An 18,342-nucleotide genomic window follows, 5' to 3' on the forward strand; every position below is an offset into this window, starting at 1 on the left:
TTATGCATGCAGTTAACATTTGCACATAGGCTACCACCATTGAACAGCAGATGGTGCCATTTTGTTGTGTTAGTTACATAGAGAATCTGATAATACCTCAAAGTGATGTTTTAGGCTACATGTACATAGCCTACAAGTCTATGTTTTTGACAGTTGATTTAGCCTACTTTTAAATGAGAAACATTCAGTAGCCTACACATACCCATGGTCCCCTTACGTGAGTCGACAATAGGCTACAATACTTTTCCGGATAGCCTACCTAATTGCATGTGGGGTGAGCAGCATCAGACCTGTCTGCAAACTCTCCTAATTGCTGTGGGAAATGGGGACAAGCCACCCTACTATACAGACCACCAGAATAGTTGTGACAAGTGCATGTTGTACGCTAGCCTATGGTTTATTCTTAGCGCTTCATCTTCCGTCTTTAAGAAAGCAGAACAGTCGGGTTATCATTATAATGGCAGGTGACAATCCATGGGTGTTTGTTTTTATGTACAAATGCTCAAGCCAAAAGCACTTATCGAGCATAAAAAATCATCCAAAACCTCTTGATGTTCTCTTGAGCATGGCATGTATTGACGATATACTATAGGCTTCTCAATTAACTAGGTGTAAGCTATACATGACGCCGTACCATATTCATTAGACCATTTAAAAGTAACTGCATGTTTAGCGTCCCATGTGGGATGAACCTTGATTTAATTTTTTTAAACCTCAAAAACATATTTGACTGTTCGAAGGACACGTGGTTGCGCTTTACAGAAAAGTGGAACAGCTGTTAATTTCCATGAGGTTTGATTCAGAAAACCACAGTTAGTTGCCTAGCAGCTGCAGTCTGCTGCTGATTCACTCTCTCCTTGACTGGTCTTGCTCCACTACATTTTAAACACCACGAGAACCTGTGTTGACTTTGCCGTCTGCCTTTTTCTTTTAGTGCGCAAGATTGTGAAGTTTTACGTTTTCTTGATTGAATTTAAAATACAATAACATTAGAAGTTAAAATTGTCTACTGCTGAAGATTGAACCATGGCAATTTCCAAAATACATTTGGTGTTTGTAATATGAGCTGTAAACGGTTAAACGAATTAATGCACATGGAGGACTTCTCACTAATAATGACGAAGACGATTCTCAGGTTATAGGTGAGATTTTCTTTTCTGTAGGAAAAAGTATTATGAAAGTAATCTGATGGGCTTTCAGATTCAGTCAGGCTGTGCTTTCTGCTGTGGAGTTACATTTTACACCTTACAATCCTACACGGTAAGCGTTAGCGTGATGGACTACTCTTGTTGACATTAAAAGATAAAATGTAAAATGTGTTCGTCTAATTCCACATATAAATATGAATTTACTAGAGAGCATATGCCCATTTTCGTTCATAATTAAAAACGTTGCACGTTTTTACTTTGATGTGCTTGCGTGTCTTGCATGTCAGTCGTCTGTCACCCATGTGATGTGCTGGTGTTATTTTAGTAAGCCACCAATCCATCCTCAGTACTCGGCCAGTTCATTCCAAGTTTTTCATCAGTGAGCATACATTCATAAGTTTGATTGCCCAGGTAAACATCCAATGTGGGTTTCGTGGTTGCATACTTTTTAGTATTTTTCTTAGGTTACCTTGGTCTATGCTGCAAATTTGGTGTTAGTGGAAGAAACATTTATAATTTAGTTGTAGCATTAGAGCACGAGGTGTCCTAGATCATTTTGTTACTTTTTTGGAGCCATTTGGGGTGGAACTATACATCAAATCAACATTGGACTTGGAAATATGCAAAACGCTTGATTTGCAGTTTGCTTCAACACAGGTGTGTGCATCCACACACTTACATAATGGTGAACATACTCCAAACGATATGTATTGCATGCATAGTTAGGCTTATGCAGGTGTTGCATTATTTCAGTGATGTATACCGTATGCACAAAAAATAAATCTGTGTTTAAACTGTGCTCAGCTTTTGAGACCCCCTCAGTATCTCATCAAATAGTCTTATGAAATATGCAGGGTATTACATTACCACCATGACAGTGTTAGACAGTGGGACCTAACAAAGATGAATTAATGATTACAGGAATAGTAGCATTAGTTCTATTAATTAGGTATTCCAGCTAAAATATTTAAATATCCACGTAGAGCTTTTGAAGAAGTAGGACACAGCCAGAGGCTCCCTCTCTTTCTCTTCATGTGATGCCTGATATGTCTTCCTTTGCAGGAGCTGGCATGGAGGCTTTAGAACCATTCAGGGAATGTATTCCTCAAGTCCTATGGCCATTTATGTTGAGACTCCAATAAGAAAGTATCAGCAACTGCTTCTAGACAAGCAGCAGCAGTGTGACCATGCCTTAGTGAATTGATTACATAAAGTGGGAAATCTAACTTTAAAAGAGTGCTGACTGTTTTTTTGTGTGAATTGTAAACTGCTCCTATTAAGCTGTCTAGTGCTGATAGCAAGCTTTTGTTGATAGTAGGCTACTAAGAGCAAGAGTAATTTCCCTACTAAGAGCAAGAGTAATATCCCTAAAAACGGATATCAATTTGCAAACACTTGGTCTCTTTTAGTACCTGTCCTACAACGTGCTCCCGTCATGAAGACAAGCTGTCCATCCAGCCCAGCGGAGTTCTATGGGGACTGTTCCTCCCTTTTGTCCCTTGACTCCAGCGTCTTCTACAGTGAGGCCCTTCCGGTGTGCGACGACCCCCTAGACTTCTTCATCATTAATGTAGGTGGCAGCCGCTATGTGCTGTCCCAGGAGCTGTTGGCGTCCTATCCGGAAACGCGCTTGGGCAAGCTGGCTCTGTCCACGCGGGACTCGGCCCTGGAGCTGTGTGACGATGCAGACTTCCTGGAGAATGAGTTCTTCTTCGATCGCAACTCGCAGACATTCCAGTATGTGATTTTTTGTTGTTTAACAAATAAACTTCAATTCTCTTCAACCTTAATTTTCGTGTTTCAGTGGAACTGGATACCCCCTGATGGCAAATGTTTGTAGCTCCTTGGAGATATGAAGTAGCCTATGCCATTATGTCCAGAACATTCTATGCCTGTTATATAGGTGCATCTGACAACTTTATCTTCTAACAACAGGTATGTGATGAACTACTACCGAACAGGCCATCTGCATGTGAGGGAGGAGCTGTGTGTGGTCTCCTTTCTGCAGGAGATTGAGTACTGGGGCATTGACGAGGTTCAAATTCACCCCTGCTGTCGCGACCGCTACTACCGCCGCAAGGAGCTCAAGGAGAGCATGGACGTCCACCGCGAGGCCAAGGCTGACGACAGCGAGGATGAGGACTTCTCGGGTGCCGCCTGCCCGGCTTATCGCCGCCAGCTGTGGGACGTGCTGGAGAAGCCAGACTCGTCACGCATGGCCCGCACCTTTGGCATGCTCTCCATTTTCTTCGTGGTGGCGTCCATCATCAACATGGCACTCATCTCGCTGGACCTCGGACACCTCGAGGGCGGGGGCTTCAGCACAGCGGGGAATCCAACTAGTCCGCCGCTGATCCTGGACGTGTTGGAATACGCATGCGTGGTCTGGTTCACGGGCGAGCTGGGGCTGCGCTTCTTGTGCGTGCGCGACAAGTGTCGCTTTAGCCGAAGCGTGCCCAACGTGATCGACCTGCTGGCCATCCTCCCCTTCTATGTGACGCTGGCTGTGGAGAGCCTCCACGGGGGCTCCAGTGAGCTGGAGAACATGGGCCGCGTGGTGCAGGTGCTGCGCCTCATGCGGGCCCTCCGCATGCTGAAGCTGGGACGACACTCCACAGGTACGGTGGTTGTTCGAGTGTATTTAGGTCTCCTTTTTATTTGCCGTTGTTGTCGTATTTTATTTCAGCTGTGCTGGATTGGCCTTGCTTGGTCCAGAGGAACCAGGCGATTGTCAGTCTCACTTCCAAAACTCATGCAAAGTCTTGGAAAATACTGTTTGACCCAGGTCCTGCTGTTGCAGCCTGTCTCTGCTCCTCTACTACCATGTAACACTAGGGGCCCGATCTTGCACCCAGCGCAATTGACTTTGTCAACGACGCAAGTATCATTCCTAGTTTGCACTCGACGCAAAGCTGACTTTTCCCTCCACAGACGCACGTCGAAATGACCTTGCGCTCCCGGGGGCGGTTCAGCGAAAAAGGAGGCGTGTTCCGGCGCAAACGTTCCCTGGTGCTATTTTGCAGTTTCCGAAAAACAATTCCGCCACTGACCAGGAAAAACGTGGTCTAAAGTCAATGGCGCATTATTCAGATGCTATTTTAAGGGCGCAAGCTTGGTCCGTGCACACTGCTGGCGAGGCCAAGGTCTTCTTTCTGCGAAGCTACGTTACATTGTTTTGATTAATGGCGTGTTACATTTCTTCAATGATTATAAAAAGATTTTCATGAGAAATCTCTATGTATGTGAACATGATTTGTAACAATTGTGCCAATTTTCTCCCACGCCTGTTTAACCGAAGCTAATTTGGGTGGGTTTCTTCTCCCATCTCCATCAGAATCAGAATTCGGTTTATTCGCCATAGCCTATGTTACACAAACACGGAATTTACTGTGGCAGGAAGGTGCAAACAATAAACATATACGGGTCTTAAATTAAGTAAAAAAGTACAATACTTAAACTAATTCCAAGAACTAAACAATTTAAAAAATAAAATATAGGGTAGGCTATATAAAAATAAGAATAAGAATTTGAATGAGCAGCATGAGCGGGCAATTTCGTGCAATGAGAAAACTGCTCTGCCTTTCCCATACAATGTCACTTATCTATCTGTTACGGCCCTGACTAGAACGTCGGTCTCCTTGGCTGTGAACCGCTCCTGGCGTGCGCCTGGCAAATCCGCCGTTATAATAGCAATCCGCCATGGAACAAGCGCTGCTCTTAAAGGGAATGTGAGATGACGCTCTGATTGGTTTATTGCACGTTACGCCCAAACCACACCCATTAGTAATGTAGCTACTTCGGACCTACCCATTTTAGATTTGCGCCAGGCGCAAAGTCATTTATCCCGCCGGCAAAATAGCAACCGAGCCGGAGTCCCGCCCACAAAGTTACTTGCGCTTTGCGTTTTGATACTTGCGTTTCAGATCGTCAAAATAGGGGGGTAGGTCTAGGTAGAATCTATGGGAGATGGAAAAAGCCCACAATATAATCAAAGTAATGGATACTGGTTCCATCATTTGTTACACAAAACCTCTTTAGCAATGATTTTTGTGAAGTAATCACAATGGCTGGGTTTCCCAGATGCGTTAAGAAGCTCTTAACGCTAAGAGCTTCTTAGGAACATTCTAAGAGCGTTCAACGCATCTGGGAAACCCGGCCAATGTCTGTAATCATCAGACAGAAGACACTACATTATTGACATAAACTACTTGCAACAAGGTACAATTGTTGTCTCGTTGCAGTATAACGATACAATATACATATAAACTCAAATTTTCTTTCTGTTTTCTGAAGCATCTGAACCTGGAGAGATAATACCATGATATTTCTGTCTGTGAGATAGGTTCAGGCAGGAGGACTCAGTATGACTTTACGAATACTTTATTTCACACTATACAAAACACGATTGTACATTTGATTTGGCATTGTGGTTCTGCTCGCATCGGCTCCCTGCCGCATCCAACGAGACACCGTCTCGACCTCCGAGCAGAGAGCAGCGACGCATTCCCCCTGAAACAGGAAACAGAAAACAGAACCAAGGGTGGAGGCCGGGGAGGCAGAGGCAGCAGGAAGACTGAAGTCTATGTCGCACTGGCGATACATATGCCGGGAACCCCTTATATACCCCGCCCTATTAGGAGGGAGTGCCCTTTGCATAAAATGACGCGTTGCTAGTGGCGCGCTATGTCTCACGTCCTCCTTCATGAACCAGCTCCGCTTGTTTCAGGCAGGAGGACTCAGTATGACTTTACGAATACTTTATTTCACACTATACAAAACACGATTGTACATTTGATTTGGCATTGTGGTTCTGCTCGCATCGGCTCCCTGCCGCATCCAACGAGACACCGTCTCGACCTCCGAGCAGAGAGCAGCGACGCATTCCCCAACACAAAACCACATGCCAAACGAGACCATGAAGAGACTACTGTGTGTAGGTGGTGCCCCTGAAAAGAATGAGATGAGCGTCATGTTACCCATACATACCTCAGCATTGAATCCCAGCGCCCTGGTGTCCCGATGCATCTCGTGACTGAATGAATCGATTGAAGTGGTACCATCTGAGGCACTGCCTCACATACCAACTGATGCAAACCTCGAACTCCCAACTGAGGCATAGCCTCGACATACCAACTGAGGCACGGCCTTGACATACCAACTGAGGCACGGCCTCGGCATACCAACTGAGGCACGGCCTCGACATACCAACTGAGGCACGGCCTCGAACATACCAACTGAGGCACGGCCCCGAAATACCAACTGAGGCACTGCCTCGTCATACCAACTGAGGCACTGCCTCGACATACCAACTGAGGCACGGCCTCGGCATACCAACTGAGGCACGGCCTCGACATACCAACTGAGGCACGGCCTCGAACATACCAACTGAGGCACGGCCTCGACATACCAACTGAGGCACGGCCTCGACATACCAACTGAGGCACGGCCTCTACTTACCAACTGAGACACACCTCGTATTACCAACTGAGGCACGGCCTCGATTTACCAACGTTGATGGTGCTTGTCGCCTGTTACGTGCTGCTGTATACCCACGCCCAGCCAGCCACCTGACAACATTTATTATGGTTAGTATGCACATATACATGGTATTAGTGAAAGAAAATGCGATACACACGTGAAAGCATGTTATTGAGAGGTAGGGAGAGTGGAAGCCATTCTCCTCTGGCCTTCCAGAACATCAGTGGCATTCAGTCTGATGTAACGTTGAACACTTGCAGATGACCAACGACCCATGACTTTCAGCGTCGAGGCTGAGACCACTTGAGACGCTGACGTAGCCGCACCAATCCGGAACGAGTGCGCCGTGTACAGCTTGGGGTCCAGACCACAGCGCCGGCACAGGATTCCGAGCCTCCCAGTGAACCAGTAACGGGTCATGGCTTTCCCAGCATCGGTGACGAACAGGGCCTCGCTTGTTGCCGTGGACGAACGCCATCTGAGATATTTCGCCATGGAGGAGAGGGGACAGAAAGCTGAGTTATTCCGCGATACGACGACAGGAGTACTCACGCCGGCCTTCACACCCTTGCTGTGTTTCAACACCACTGTGTACATACCCGTATCCATGGTTAAATCGCCGAGGGTGAGATCGTGCATAGTTTGAAATGTGCTTGACTGACAAGTAAATTTGTCGCACCGCATGAACCCATAAAAAGCCATGAGACACACAGCTTCTAGCATGACATCAGTGGGAACGTTAAAACAACCCGCCCGCAACGCTGACACCAAGTGATGAAGTATAGGAAGGGTTATGGGAAGTCGCCTGTCATTGCCTTGCGGTCGCTCTTTCCACAGCCCGTTGAATAGTAGCCGAACCGACGGGTTCCCCAACAGGCTCTGCACAGACGGGTCCAGACATCTGAGATTAAACTGAATGCCGGCCACCGCTGCCTTGATTGTCGACGGCTGGAGCTTCCGGGAGGTGAAGCAGTGAACGATGTATGCGCGGTGAGCCTGCTTGTCGTATACAAGCAGGCTCACCGGGTGAGGGGGTGTATAGAGTGCGCGGCAGAAGGAACAGTAATCCGACCAAGCACAATCATAGGATTTTAATGTGCACTTGCCTAAGCCTGCTCGCATGTATCGAGCAGCGACCGTCATGTAGCCTTCTAGCGACCTGTCTAATCTAACAGTGTCTCCTGAAACGCTGGGCACACCAGGCCGCCCGGCTCTGCCTCCGGACATAGTGCCCGGAACTCCTGAAATTGAAAACGTGACAGAGCATCAGCCACATTGTTGAGTAACCCAGGAATGTATGCGGCCCGCAACACGAAGTTGCCTGTGATGCATGTCCAGGTCAGACGCCTCACTAATTTGTTAATCAATGCCACGGAAGATCTACCCTTGTTGATGATGTTCACCGTGCCCTCGTTATCACAGAACACCACAATCCTCTTCCTACACCAGTGTTTACCCCACAAAAGACACGCTACGACAATTGGATACAGTTCGTACAATGCTGTGGATTTGCAATCGCGCGCCAGAAACTCCAGTTCAACGGGCCACGACTCGCTGAACCACTCGTTCGCGAAAAAAAACCCAAACCCAACGGACAACGCCGCATCGGTGTAGAACGCCATGGCGCTGGAAGTCTCCACCTCGTCGTTGTAAAAAAACGACAAACCGTTCCAATGCTCGCAAAGCACGGCCCAAAAACGCAAATCGGACTGGCAACCCTCATCCAAACGCACAACGTCGTGCAGCGCCGGAACAGACTTAGCCACGACGAGCAGACGGGAGACGAACGACCGACCGTGGGGAATGATGCGCATAGCAAAATTCAGGTGCCCGAGCAACGACAAAAGATCCCGTTTAGTCAACGAAACCGACGCAGCCGCTGCCGCCAGAACAGCGCGCACCTGCTCAAGCTTCTCCGCTGGGAGCGACGCACGCATTAACAGGCTGTCCAGCTGGACGCCCAAAAACTCGATGGACGTGAGAGGCCCCTGCGTCTTCTCCTCCGAGAGCGGAACGCCCAAATGATCGAATGTGGCCTTCACCACCGAGATGCACCGAGCCGGCGGTGAGGAGGGAAAATCCACCACCAAGAAGTCATCCAGCAGGTGCAGGACAAACGGCAACCTGTGCACGTTCAGCAAAACCCAACACAGAGCCTCGGCCAGAGTGTCAAAAATGCGCGGGCTGCTGCGGCAGCCAAAAGCCAGGCGAGCGTAAAAATACATCTGCGACCGCCATTTAACGCCGAACAGGTGCCACTGCGACGGGTGAAGGGGCATCACCTTGAACGCGTCGGTGATATCGGCCTTCCCGAGCCAGGCGCCCACGCCTGCCTGTTTGATTAACCGAATCGCGTGATCGATGGTAGTGTAATACAGAGAAAACGACTCAGACGGAATCAGGCTGTTGATGCTAGGGACCCGAGTATTGTGCGGAGCCGACAGGTCAACGATCAGGCGTTTTTTGCCAGAATATTTGCGAGTAGCCACGCCAATGGGACTGACGCGAAACACGGGAAACGGCGACTCCGCGAACGGCCCCAACAAATACCCCTTGCCGATTTCTTTAGCAAGTAACGCATTGACCACGTCGGGCTCCCTGAGCGCCGATTGCAAGTTATGACACACATGAGTTACAGTGGGCACACATTCCACCCCAGCCATAAACCCTTTCCGCAACCCAGTGAGGAGATAATTCACAAAACATCGGTTGGGGTGACCACTCAAAGCGTCAGACAGACGACCAATGTCAACAGGGGTAGAAGGATGGTTATTTATTTCATGCCCTTGCCCGCCGGTCGGAACCGACGCGGGCAGGTCGACCTCGGATGGGCGTCCGAGCACTGACTGCAGACATGAAGAAATCGACAATTAGGGTAGGTACAGGCCCCCTCATTGAAATACATGCACACGGGAGGAGCGGAACCAGCATTAACCACCTGGCGTCTGGAGGAGCGACGCTCCATGCCGCTGGAACCAGGCTTTGTGTCACGGGAAGGTTCCCCCATTTTAGAAGGCACCGTGAGAGGGCAAAGCCCAGTAGGATGGGAGAAAGACCCACACACCACACACGACAGGGGACGAACCCCGGTGAATGTGCGGCTAACCAGCTCTAGATCTAGCACAGACCAGTCCAGACGCAGATTAAACCGCTGAACGTAGAGGGCTGCCTTGGCAGAGAAACCCTTGTGATATTCATAGAACAGCGTTCCCCCGTAGGAGAGCGACAGGTCAGCTATGATGGCCAGATAGGTGTCCAGTTCGACTCGCCTCCCGGGGAACCCCTCGCACATGACGTCGCGGAAAATCCCAAAAGCAACGATGAATTCCGACATCGTGAGCGTCTTAGTCAGACGGGGATCGGCGTCCCGCAAAAACACAGCCACATTACCGCACTCCACCAAGCGGCTTTCGACTGATTCAGGCCCACACAGCAAGATCTTCACCAGGTTCACATCTTTACCTGAAAGGATCTGCTCGCGGAGACTCGCCGGAACGGCGGCTGACGGAGGCAGAAAGGAGGCCCCAGAGGCAGCGGCCGGCACCGCGCTGCCCAAGATGTATGAGGGCCGGATCTCCTGCACTGCAGTAAGCACGCCCGCAGCCGCGGCTACGGGAGCCGCACCCAAGGCCCCGGCTCCCTCGAGGTGCTGGAGACGGGCATCCATGCCAGCGAGCGTGCTCCGCAGATCGATCAGCGCCGCCAGCACGGGATCGGGCCGCAGCACGGGAGCAGGAAGCTGCACGGGGTCGGGCGCCGGTACGACCGAGCCTCCTGCGGACCCCGCTCTGTGTTTCTTGGCCAGGCCAGCACCCGCAGCGGAACCCCGCTTTCTCTTCCCCAGCGCTTTGCGGGGAATGGGAACCCCGGCATCCTCCTCACACACGTCCATGAAATGAAGGTATAACTCCTCATGTGACATACCGACTGGTGGACTAAGGCCCTTCTCGTAGTATCCACACAGAAGTCGAGGAACGGGCCAGTCCTCGATCGGGACCGGCTGCCTCACCGCCAGACGAGAACTCCGACGGGGTTTGGACCCTCCGGCTGGAGGGATTCCCGCTTCCTCACAAGGTCCACCGTCGACCAATGAATCCCCATGGAACTCCTCCAATTCAGACCCGGAAAGACACGACATGTAGACACCCTCACTCGACAACAGCAGGAAGACTGAAGTCTATGTCGCACTGGCGATGCATATGCCGGGAACCCCTTATATACCCCGCCCTATTAGGAGGGAGTGCCCTGCGCATAAAATGACGCGTTGCTAGTGGCGCGCTATGTCTCACGTCCTCCTTCATGAACCAGCTCCGCTTGTTTTTTCATGGTGTAACAGAAAGCCTTGGAGAGAGAATAAAAAAGTGTGTGAGAAGAGAGGCAGAGAGAAGGAGAGACAAATATAATCATTCAAAAATTTCAGTCATATCTTTTGGGGATTGGGAGGAGGGGACCTGAGTGAGTTCCTGAGTGAATGTGTGTGTGTGTGTGTATGTGTTTGTATTGAAGAGAGATGGAATGTGTGTTTGTGTGCATGTACGTGCGTGTGTTTTTTTGTAAAATAGAGAGAAAGAGATTGAATATGTCTGAGTTTAATTGATTTGAGGTGTGTGTGTGCGGAGAAAGAGACTCAGTGTACACGTAAAGGGTGACGAAAGTAAATATGTTACTACTACATGAGAAAGAGCACTGTGGTAAAGGCTCCGTCACACCTATACATAACACATAACGTTCTGGTTAACGTTCTCTGAAAGTTCTAATTGGCCAATTTCGAGCGTTTTAGGGCGAGGTGGACACATCTGGCGTGTGACTAACGTGTGACTATAACGCATGACTAGCGTGGGACTGACGCATGAGGAGCGTGTAACAGCGTGTAACAGCGACCAAGTAAGACAGGTGGCATGCGCATGAAGCTCGTGAATGAACTGCGGTCCTCCCGGCGAAGCTCAACCATGAGTTGGTCGTACATGCCAAACTCTTTGCGCCTCAAGATCCATAATTTAGTCCAGCACTGTCGTCTTCGTCTGGGTTTTTTTTCTCTGCGGGCGAGTTCCCTCGATGTGCTCAGCTATGTTTAATTTCAGTAAATCTAATTCATGCTGGGCCATAGCAATCAAATATACCCTCCTTAATCTTTGCGGATCCTCCATAGTGAGTGTTCCCTTCGGTAGCCCAAAATCAACTAAGCCCTGCTTAAAAAGCATCGGTTTATATAACCAAATGCATGGACTTTCGTGAAACGCTCAAATGACGCTCATTGGACACCATATGACGTTCGCTTGACGTAAATCACACGCTGCGTGCGCTAGGGGTCCGCCGTTCAGTGTCGTTGACAGGTAGCCAGTGAGTTGTTCACCGCAAAGCAAATGATGAATAACAACCAAGTAATGCTAGGGTAACGACTGACTAACGATAGCCAAACGCGTGCAACGTTAGTCAAACGTTCCACAAACGTTCTTCAGCGTTATCCAGCGTTTAAAATTAAACGTTGAAGAACGCTGGTCTCCATGAGAACTTTTGTGCATGTTCAAAACTTTTTTTTTGGACCAGCGTTCTCCGACAATCACCGACGATTACCGACGTTTACCAGCGTCACCAGCGTCCACACAACGCTCTTCTGGCGCTATATCAGCACTATAGAACGTTGACCAGAACGTTATGAGGCCCCTTCACACCATAACGTTCTGGTCAACGTTTTATGACGTTAGAGGAAACGTTGGTAATCGTCGATGGTCGCTGGTATAGCGCCAGAAGAGCGTTGTGTGGACGCTGGTTACGCTGGTAATCGTCAGTAATTGTCGGTGATCGTCGGAGAACGCTGGTCCAAAAAAAAGTTTTGAACATGCAAGTTTTGATCCCATTTTAATGTGTTGGTGATGGTGTGCCTAGGAACTTGAAACACCCTACTACAATGACAGATGAGTTGTTGATGACAAATGGAGGATGTGTCGGAACCTTTTTACGAAAGTCCACAATCACCTCCACTGTCTTGTTGACGTTGAGCTCTAGGTTGTTGACTGCACACCAGGACTCTAGATGGCCGACCTCCCTCCGGTAGGCAGACTCATTGTTGTTACTGATGAGACCTATTCTTCTTCACCTACTGCGTGCAACAAAACCAAAGAAATGAGCGAAGCCTAGTTCAGGCATGGCACTCCAGCAGCGCACCTCATTACCGGTATGCTCATTAACTACACCTGTGTAGGCCTGCTTCAAGCCCATTGGTCCATGTCCGATAAGGCGGCATTATAAGGCTGAACGGATTCTTGCACAATCACTCCAGGTTGTTGTATTAGTGCTACTGACACCCTCACCCATCCCCCTCGCCCCTGTGTTGTCTGTATGTTACTGTCTATCAGGGGGATTATTACTCTATTTGGAAGGAAGCACTCTAAGGGAGTGCTTCCTTCCCCCCTAGATACATCTACTCTGCCAAAGTCAATCATATTGTCATGCATATGGTTGTCAAAAATGCTCAAATCAAATAACGTGTCTTGACTGAACTGTAGGTATTGGTGTCTATTCAGAATCACAAATTCAACTCTGAATCTTGTTTCCCTAAATTGACTTACTCAGTATTATAAGATACTTGAGCGATGAAGAAATTACTTGCATTTCCAGGGTGTGAACATATTCCTACTATCTGCTCAGAGGTGTGTAGGTGTGTGTATGTGTGTGTGTCTACACTTTTGCCTGCTGCTAGATTGCATTTTCTTTTCGGAACTGTGACAGTCACAAGCTTCACACATCACTGCATTTATAACACTGTGTGATGTAGTTGCTTATTAAAGGAAATTGCATATATTGTTCATTTAGGCATGTTGTTCATACAATAATAAGAGCAGTAATGTCTTTTAGACTGAGTGTGGTTGACATTGTAAAATGGATTGACAGTTGCTTTGGCAGGTTTTCTCAAACCCAACACCTCCTTGTCTCCCACCTCTCAGGCCTCAAGTCCCTGGGCATGACCATCACCCAGTGCTATGAGGAGGTGGGCCTGCTCATCCTTTTCCTCTCCGTGGGCATCTCCATCTTCGCCACCGTCGAGTTCGCTCTGGAGCACGACCTGCCGGGCACCACCTTCTCCAGCGTGCCCTGCGCCTGGTGGTGGGCCACCACCTCCATGACCACGGTGGGCTACGGAGACATCCGGCCCGAAACCACCCCGGGCAAGGTGCTGGCCTTCCTCTGCATCCTGTCGGGCATCCTCATCCTGGCGCTGCCCATCGCCATCATCAACGACCGCTTCTCCGCCTGCTACTTCACCCTCAAGATGAAGGAGGCGGCGCTGCGCCACGGCGAGGCGCTCAAGAGGCTGGCGAGGGGCTCGGTAGGGGACTTGGGCGCCGACGGCAAGGGGGTGAACCTGAGGGACGCGTACGCCCGCAGCATGATGGAGATGCTGAGGTTGCAGGGCAGGGAAAGGGCCAGCACCAAGAGCAGTGGTGGGGATGAGCTCTGGTGGTAGCAACCTCTGGGGGGGGGGGGGGGGGGACCTGCCTGAGTGGTGGTCAGTTAGGGAGAAGGGGGGGGGTGGGTTAGTGTGGAGAAAATGCCACTAGGGGCAGGGAAAGAGGTTCAGTGTGGGTCAGTGCATGTCACAGAGCTCTGTCAGGACGATCAGAGGCTGTGCCGATTTTGAGTGTGAAAACTTCAATGTTCCAAATCACTGAGGTTTTCACCCAACTCGCTGCAAAGACCTCTTGTAGTCACACAGTAACACAAAAAAACAACACTGTCCATAACTCTTATGAATATAGAAGTAACTTGGCTTCCTCAAACAAATCACATTTTTCAAATTTTTTAAAGAACTTTTGTGTTGATGCCCTAGTTCAGTCAGACCAACCACCCAAAGAAGGCATAGGCCGAGTGTTAGAATTTAAGATCTGAATATGAATTGGACCAATGGACTTGAGATTCATCCCATCCATGTTCAACTCTTGGCAGACTCGCTCACTCAACATGGAACGTTACTACCAGGAGAACCAGCTAGAACGGTTCCCAGCCCACTGCCTGAATGTGCCTCAAATGTAGAAAGGCCTTATATACTCCTGGGTGTGCTTTTAGTGCAATACATTTGTCCAGGTGAACAGCTCACTTGTAACAGGCAACCTTCAGTATAGTTCAAGTATTGAAGATCCTTCTGTGGCTTGATAAAAGGACAATGGATAAATATAGCTCACAGAAGATGGATTTTCTAGAACAAAAGGGTATGAGGCTTTTATGTGTGAACTGCAACTCTGATATGTGAGTGAAATATCACAAGTTTGGGTGAGAATGGTACATTTCATCAGTCTGACAATTCAAAATCAATTTGAGTGTTTGAAAATTGTTGCATTGCATCTCTTTAGTGTGTAAAACAAATGTGTTACATGGATGGCATTGACATAGATTGTATAAATTCAAGATAAATATTGTAAGTATATACTGTAGTAAGTTAGTATAAGTTATAGAACTACAAAAGGTTTTTGACATTTTATCATCTGTCCCTGGGACCACTGCGTCCATGGTCAGAACCATCACAAAATCAAGTCAGTCCCAGTCCCTCCTGAATGTTCTCTCTTACTGCCTTTTATTTGTGTCAAAGTGGAGAGATGATCCAGGCCATATTTATCTGTGGTAAATTCACTTGAGATCTGAAGTTGTGCTTGAAATAGCTAAGGCAGCATTTGAATGTCTTACATCAGGTACAGGGTGTTCTTGATATATGTGATTCTGTTGCAGATCTCCTTTGTTGGTAAAGAGTGTGTGTAGGAAGAGCATAATCAGTTTCTTATTTCAGTTTCTGTCTTTCCGTCTGGACTTTTTATATAGTATGATCTGTTCTGTGAATAATCCAAAAAAATTTCTGGCACACACATGATATAATCTAAGAAAATATGTCCATAAAAAATGTCTTTAAAAAAGTGGTTTCCCCCTTGAAAGGCCCATAGTACTTTCCTTTCACCTTGCTGTAAAACCCTGGGTTGTAATCTTGGGTATGGAAGAGGAAGTGGATATGGAAGGCTGCCTCAGTGATCTCCATTGTCTATCCCTTGACGACACAGGCAACCTGACCTGATAGCAAAGCATCATGGTCTCTCTTTAACTAAGTAATTTGAGGCTATGGCTGAATTGCACTGAGATGGATCTTTTCTTGGATTGAAACAGTATGGCAGGAATTGGATCTACTTCATCCTGTATGTGTGTACATAGGTTTACATGGGTGTTTTGATGGGCTGTATTGTAAAGGTGTATAAGTGCAAGTAACCCCATGCATTATCACAATATACCATACAGTATACACTTGTTCTGGATCCAATTTGTGAGGACAGGAAATAATTGTCCGACTGGTTTTCTCCAACAAATAAATGGGATCTCTGTATACATTTTTCGCTCTGCATGTTTCTTCATGGCCTACTAAAAACATTATGCCACCAATGTCTTTGGGAATTGAAAGGCCATGTTTCCTGTCAAACAAAGTACAACATCAAATCAAATTAGCAAAAAACACTGCCATCTCTAAACACTTAGTGACATTTCGCAATCCAAAAAGACTAAAACCTGCAGCCTACTTTACAGTCTAGACAGATAAACTAACGGAGAAATGCGAACATCTTTTTCTGAGAGTGCACATGAGTGCATTTTTTCAGTGTTAATGGCTGTTCGATGTCATTCAGATTCAGTTTGTGTCTCTGTAAATAGGTTTCAGGACATAGAAGACGAATTAAGTGATTGGTTGTTGTCAGCATGAGGAGGACAATGTCCTTTTGGACCAGGCATCAAAGCAATTGCATTTGAACAAGCCTCCACATGTTCTTATGAACACAAATAATAAGGTAGTTGATTTGATTGGGAGCACCAGTCCACACATCTTACTCTCAGGTGGGGATATAGAAACCCAAACCTCCTTAAAACACATTTACATTGGCATGCATGCACGCCAGATGCGAGATGCACAGACAAGTACACTAATTAACAAGGATGTGGAGAGAGTGACAGAGAGAGAGAGAGAGAGAGAGAGAGAGAGAGAGAGAGAGAGAGAGAGAGAGAGAGATAGAGATGAAAAGATCAGAGACCATGAGGGATAGAAAGATTTCTCTCTCCAGGGAAATGGAGAGACTCAATTTTAAGTGATCAGGCACAGTCTAGGCTTGTCATAAGAGTAGGGGGGTATGAACAGATCAGAGACCTGAGAGAGGGGAGAGACAGAGCGAGAGAAAGAGAGAGAGAGATAGCAAGAGAGAGAGACGTGATCAGGAACTGTCTAGGCTCGCCAAGAAATAAATGGAAAGAAAAAGATTTGAAACCAGAGAGAGAAAGAGAGAGACAGTGTTTTAACGGGCAGCAATCAGGCATCTTCTACACTTGGCGTGACGTCACAGTTTTCGACTCAGCTGTTTTATGGGTTGAATTGTTTCTTTAACCACTTCCTCTCACCGGATTCTTGCCAAATGAATCTGGACATCTGGAAAGAATCCCCTCGACATCTCAAACCCCTGTGGAGAGATAAACCAGATCTCTGCCTGTAAACTTAGGTTACCTTTTCCAAAGCTCAAATCCATCATGTGATGTAGCAGTGCCAATGTTTTTCTTTCTCCAACAAGATGATAAGACTGTAGTGTGGTCAAATGTAAACTGTATGCAAGTACTAGGACTTTGAACAGAATTCCCTTGAGTGAGTTTTGGATGAGTGGGTGAGTTTTGGGTGAGTTGATTCACAATATGTCCTGTCCTGTTCCTGAGGTGAATATTGCTGGCATGGCTGGGACTGTTATTCTCGTGATATGTGTGTGTGTTCACCATCAGATGTTATGAAAAGAAACATGGTTTTACTCAGCTGCAATTGAGCCCTTTCAAACACGAGAGAAAAATATAGCTTTACACTGTAATTGTGAACATATCTATATAATATAATAATAATATTGATATAATAATGCTAGGATGTTTGAGACCTCTAAACAGGCTACAAACTGTGCAGACCCATTGCAAAACGCAGACTGACCCGTTGTTGGCCGCTGGATTCAAGCAGAGTATGAGAAATAGGTCAGAATGGAGGAGGACTTGGGAGTCTGTGTATGTGGGTTGCTGGCATGAGCATTTCATAATTCATTCATAAAGAGAAATGAATCTATGTATGTTTATCCATGAGTTCACCCAATACAGTATTGTGTGCTTTCAACGCCCATTGGTCCTATGCTAGCTAATAGGTTCTAATGTGGTTCTCAAAGACGCCAACACACTGTAGGAACCCTAAAAGAGGCCAGGTGTTCCTTTGGGGAAGAAGAAGAGGACAGGACCTGCCATGGGGCAAATTCACTGCTGGGAGAGATAATATATTATAAGACTGAGGCTGAGACCCACAGCAGAGAGCCAAAGAAACTTTCCCAAGTACATTTCCAAAGTTATGAATGGCCTCTACACGACATGCTTATTGTGAAATATATAAATGCACTCATGTCAAAAAGTGAATTGCTCTCTGTTGAACTGAACTTGATTCAAGAAATGTAGACTAGCCTTAGCCTTAGAAACATCATGACTGCTTTTCAGAGGGGAAAGTTGGTTGTCAGATCTAACTCCGGTATTAAATGTCTCTCGTGTTTGGAACAACAACTGTCCCTCTCCAGTTGAGACCCTCGGCAAAAACCTTTCATCCCAAACATCAAACATTGCTTCATTAAATCCCAACGCTCTCCTCAAGGAGACATATTCCTCCGGTATATCCCAGGATCCAATGTAA

The 18,342-nt window shown here is 47.4% G+C and overlaps 1 protein-coding gene across 2 annotated transcripts; it reads left to right on the forward strand.

Annotated features, from left to right (window-relative positions):
* Nucleotides 1-867: 867 nt before the first annotated feature.
* On the forward strand, nucleotides 868-14,091 carry kcnv1 (potassium voltage-gated channel modifier subfamily V member 1). 2 transcript variants are annotated; one of them, XM_062466282.1, is made up of 4 exons: nucleotides 868-1,142; nucleotides 2,558-2,885; nucleotides 3,084-3,766; nucleotides 13,571-14,091. In XM_062466282.1, the coding sequence occupies exons 2-4, from the start codon at nucleotides 2,584-2,586 to the stop codon at nucleotides 14,089-14,091; spliced, it is 1,506 nt and encodes a 501-aa protein (XP_062322266.1). In that variant the 5' UTR covers nucleotides 868-1,142; nucleotides 2,558-2,583. The 2 variants fall into 2 exon arrangements, with proteins under 2 accessions (XP_062322266.1, XP_062322267.1); XM_062466283.1 differs by lacking the exon at nucleotides 868-1,142 and having other exon boundaries at nucleotides 2,362-2,885.
* The last annotated feature ends 4,251 nt before the right edge of the window (nucleotides 14,092-18,342 follow it).

This window comes from Osmerus eperlanus, chromosome 7 (genome assembly GCF_963692335.1).
Source record: "Osmerus eperlanus chromosome 7, fOsmEpe2.1, whole genome shotgun sequence".
NCBI classification, from domain to species: Eukaryota; Metazoa; Chordata; class Actinopteri; order Osmeriformes; family Osmeridae; genus Osmerus; species Osmerus eperlanus.

Coding starts and splice junctions, on each gene's coding strand:
- kcnv1 (XM_062466282.1), top strand. CDS start 2,584: ATGAAGACAAGCTGTCCATCCAGCCCAGCGGAGTTCTATGGGGACTGT. Junction 2,886..3,083: donor CGCAACTCGCAGACATTCCA/GTATGTGATTTT, acceptor TTCTAACAACAG/GTATGTGATGAACTACTACC. Junction 3,767..13,570: donor GCTGGGACGACACTCCACAG/GTACGGTGGTTG, acceptor CCCACCTCTCAG/GCCTCAAGTCCCTGGGCATG.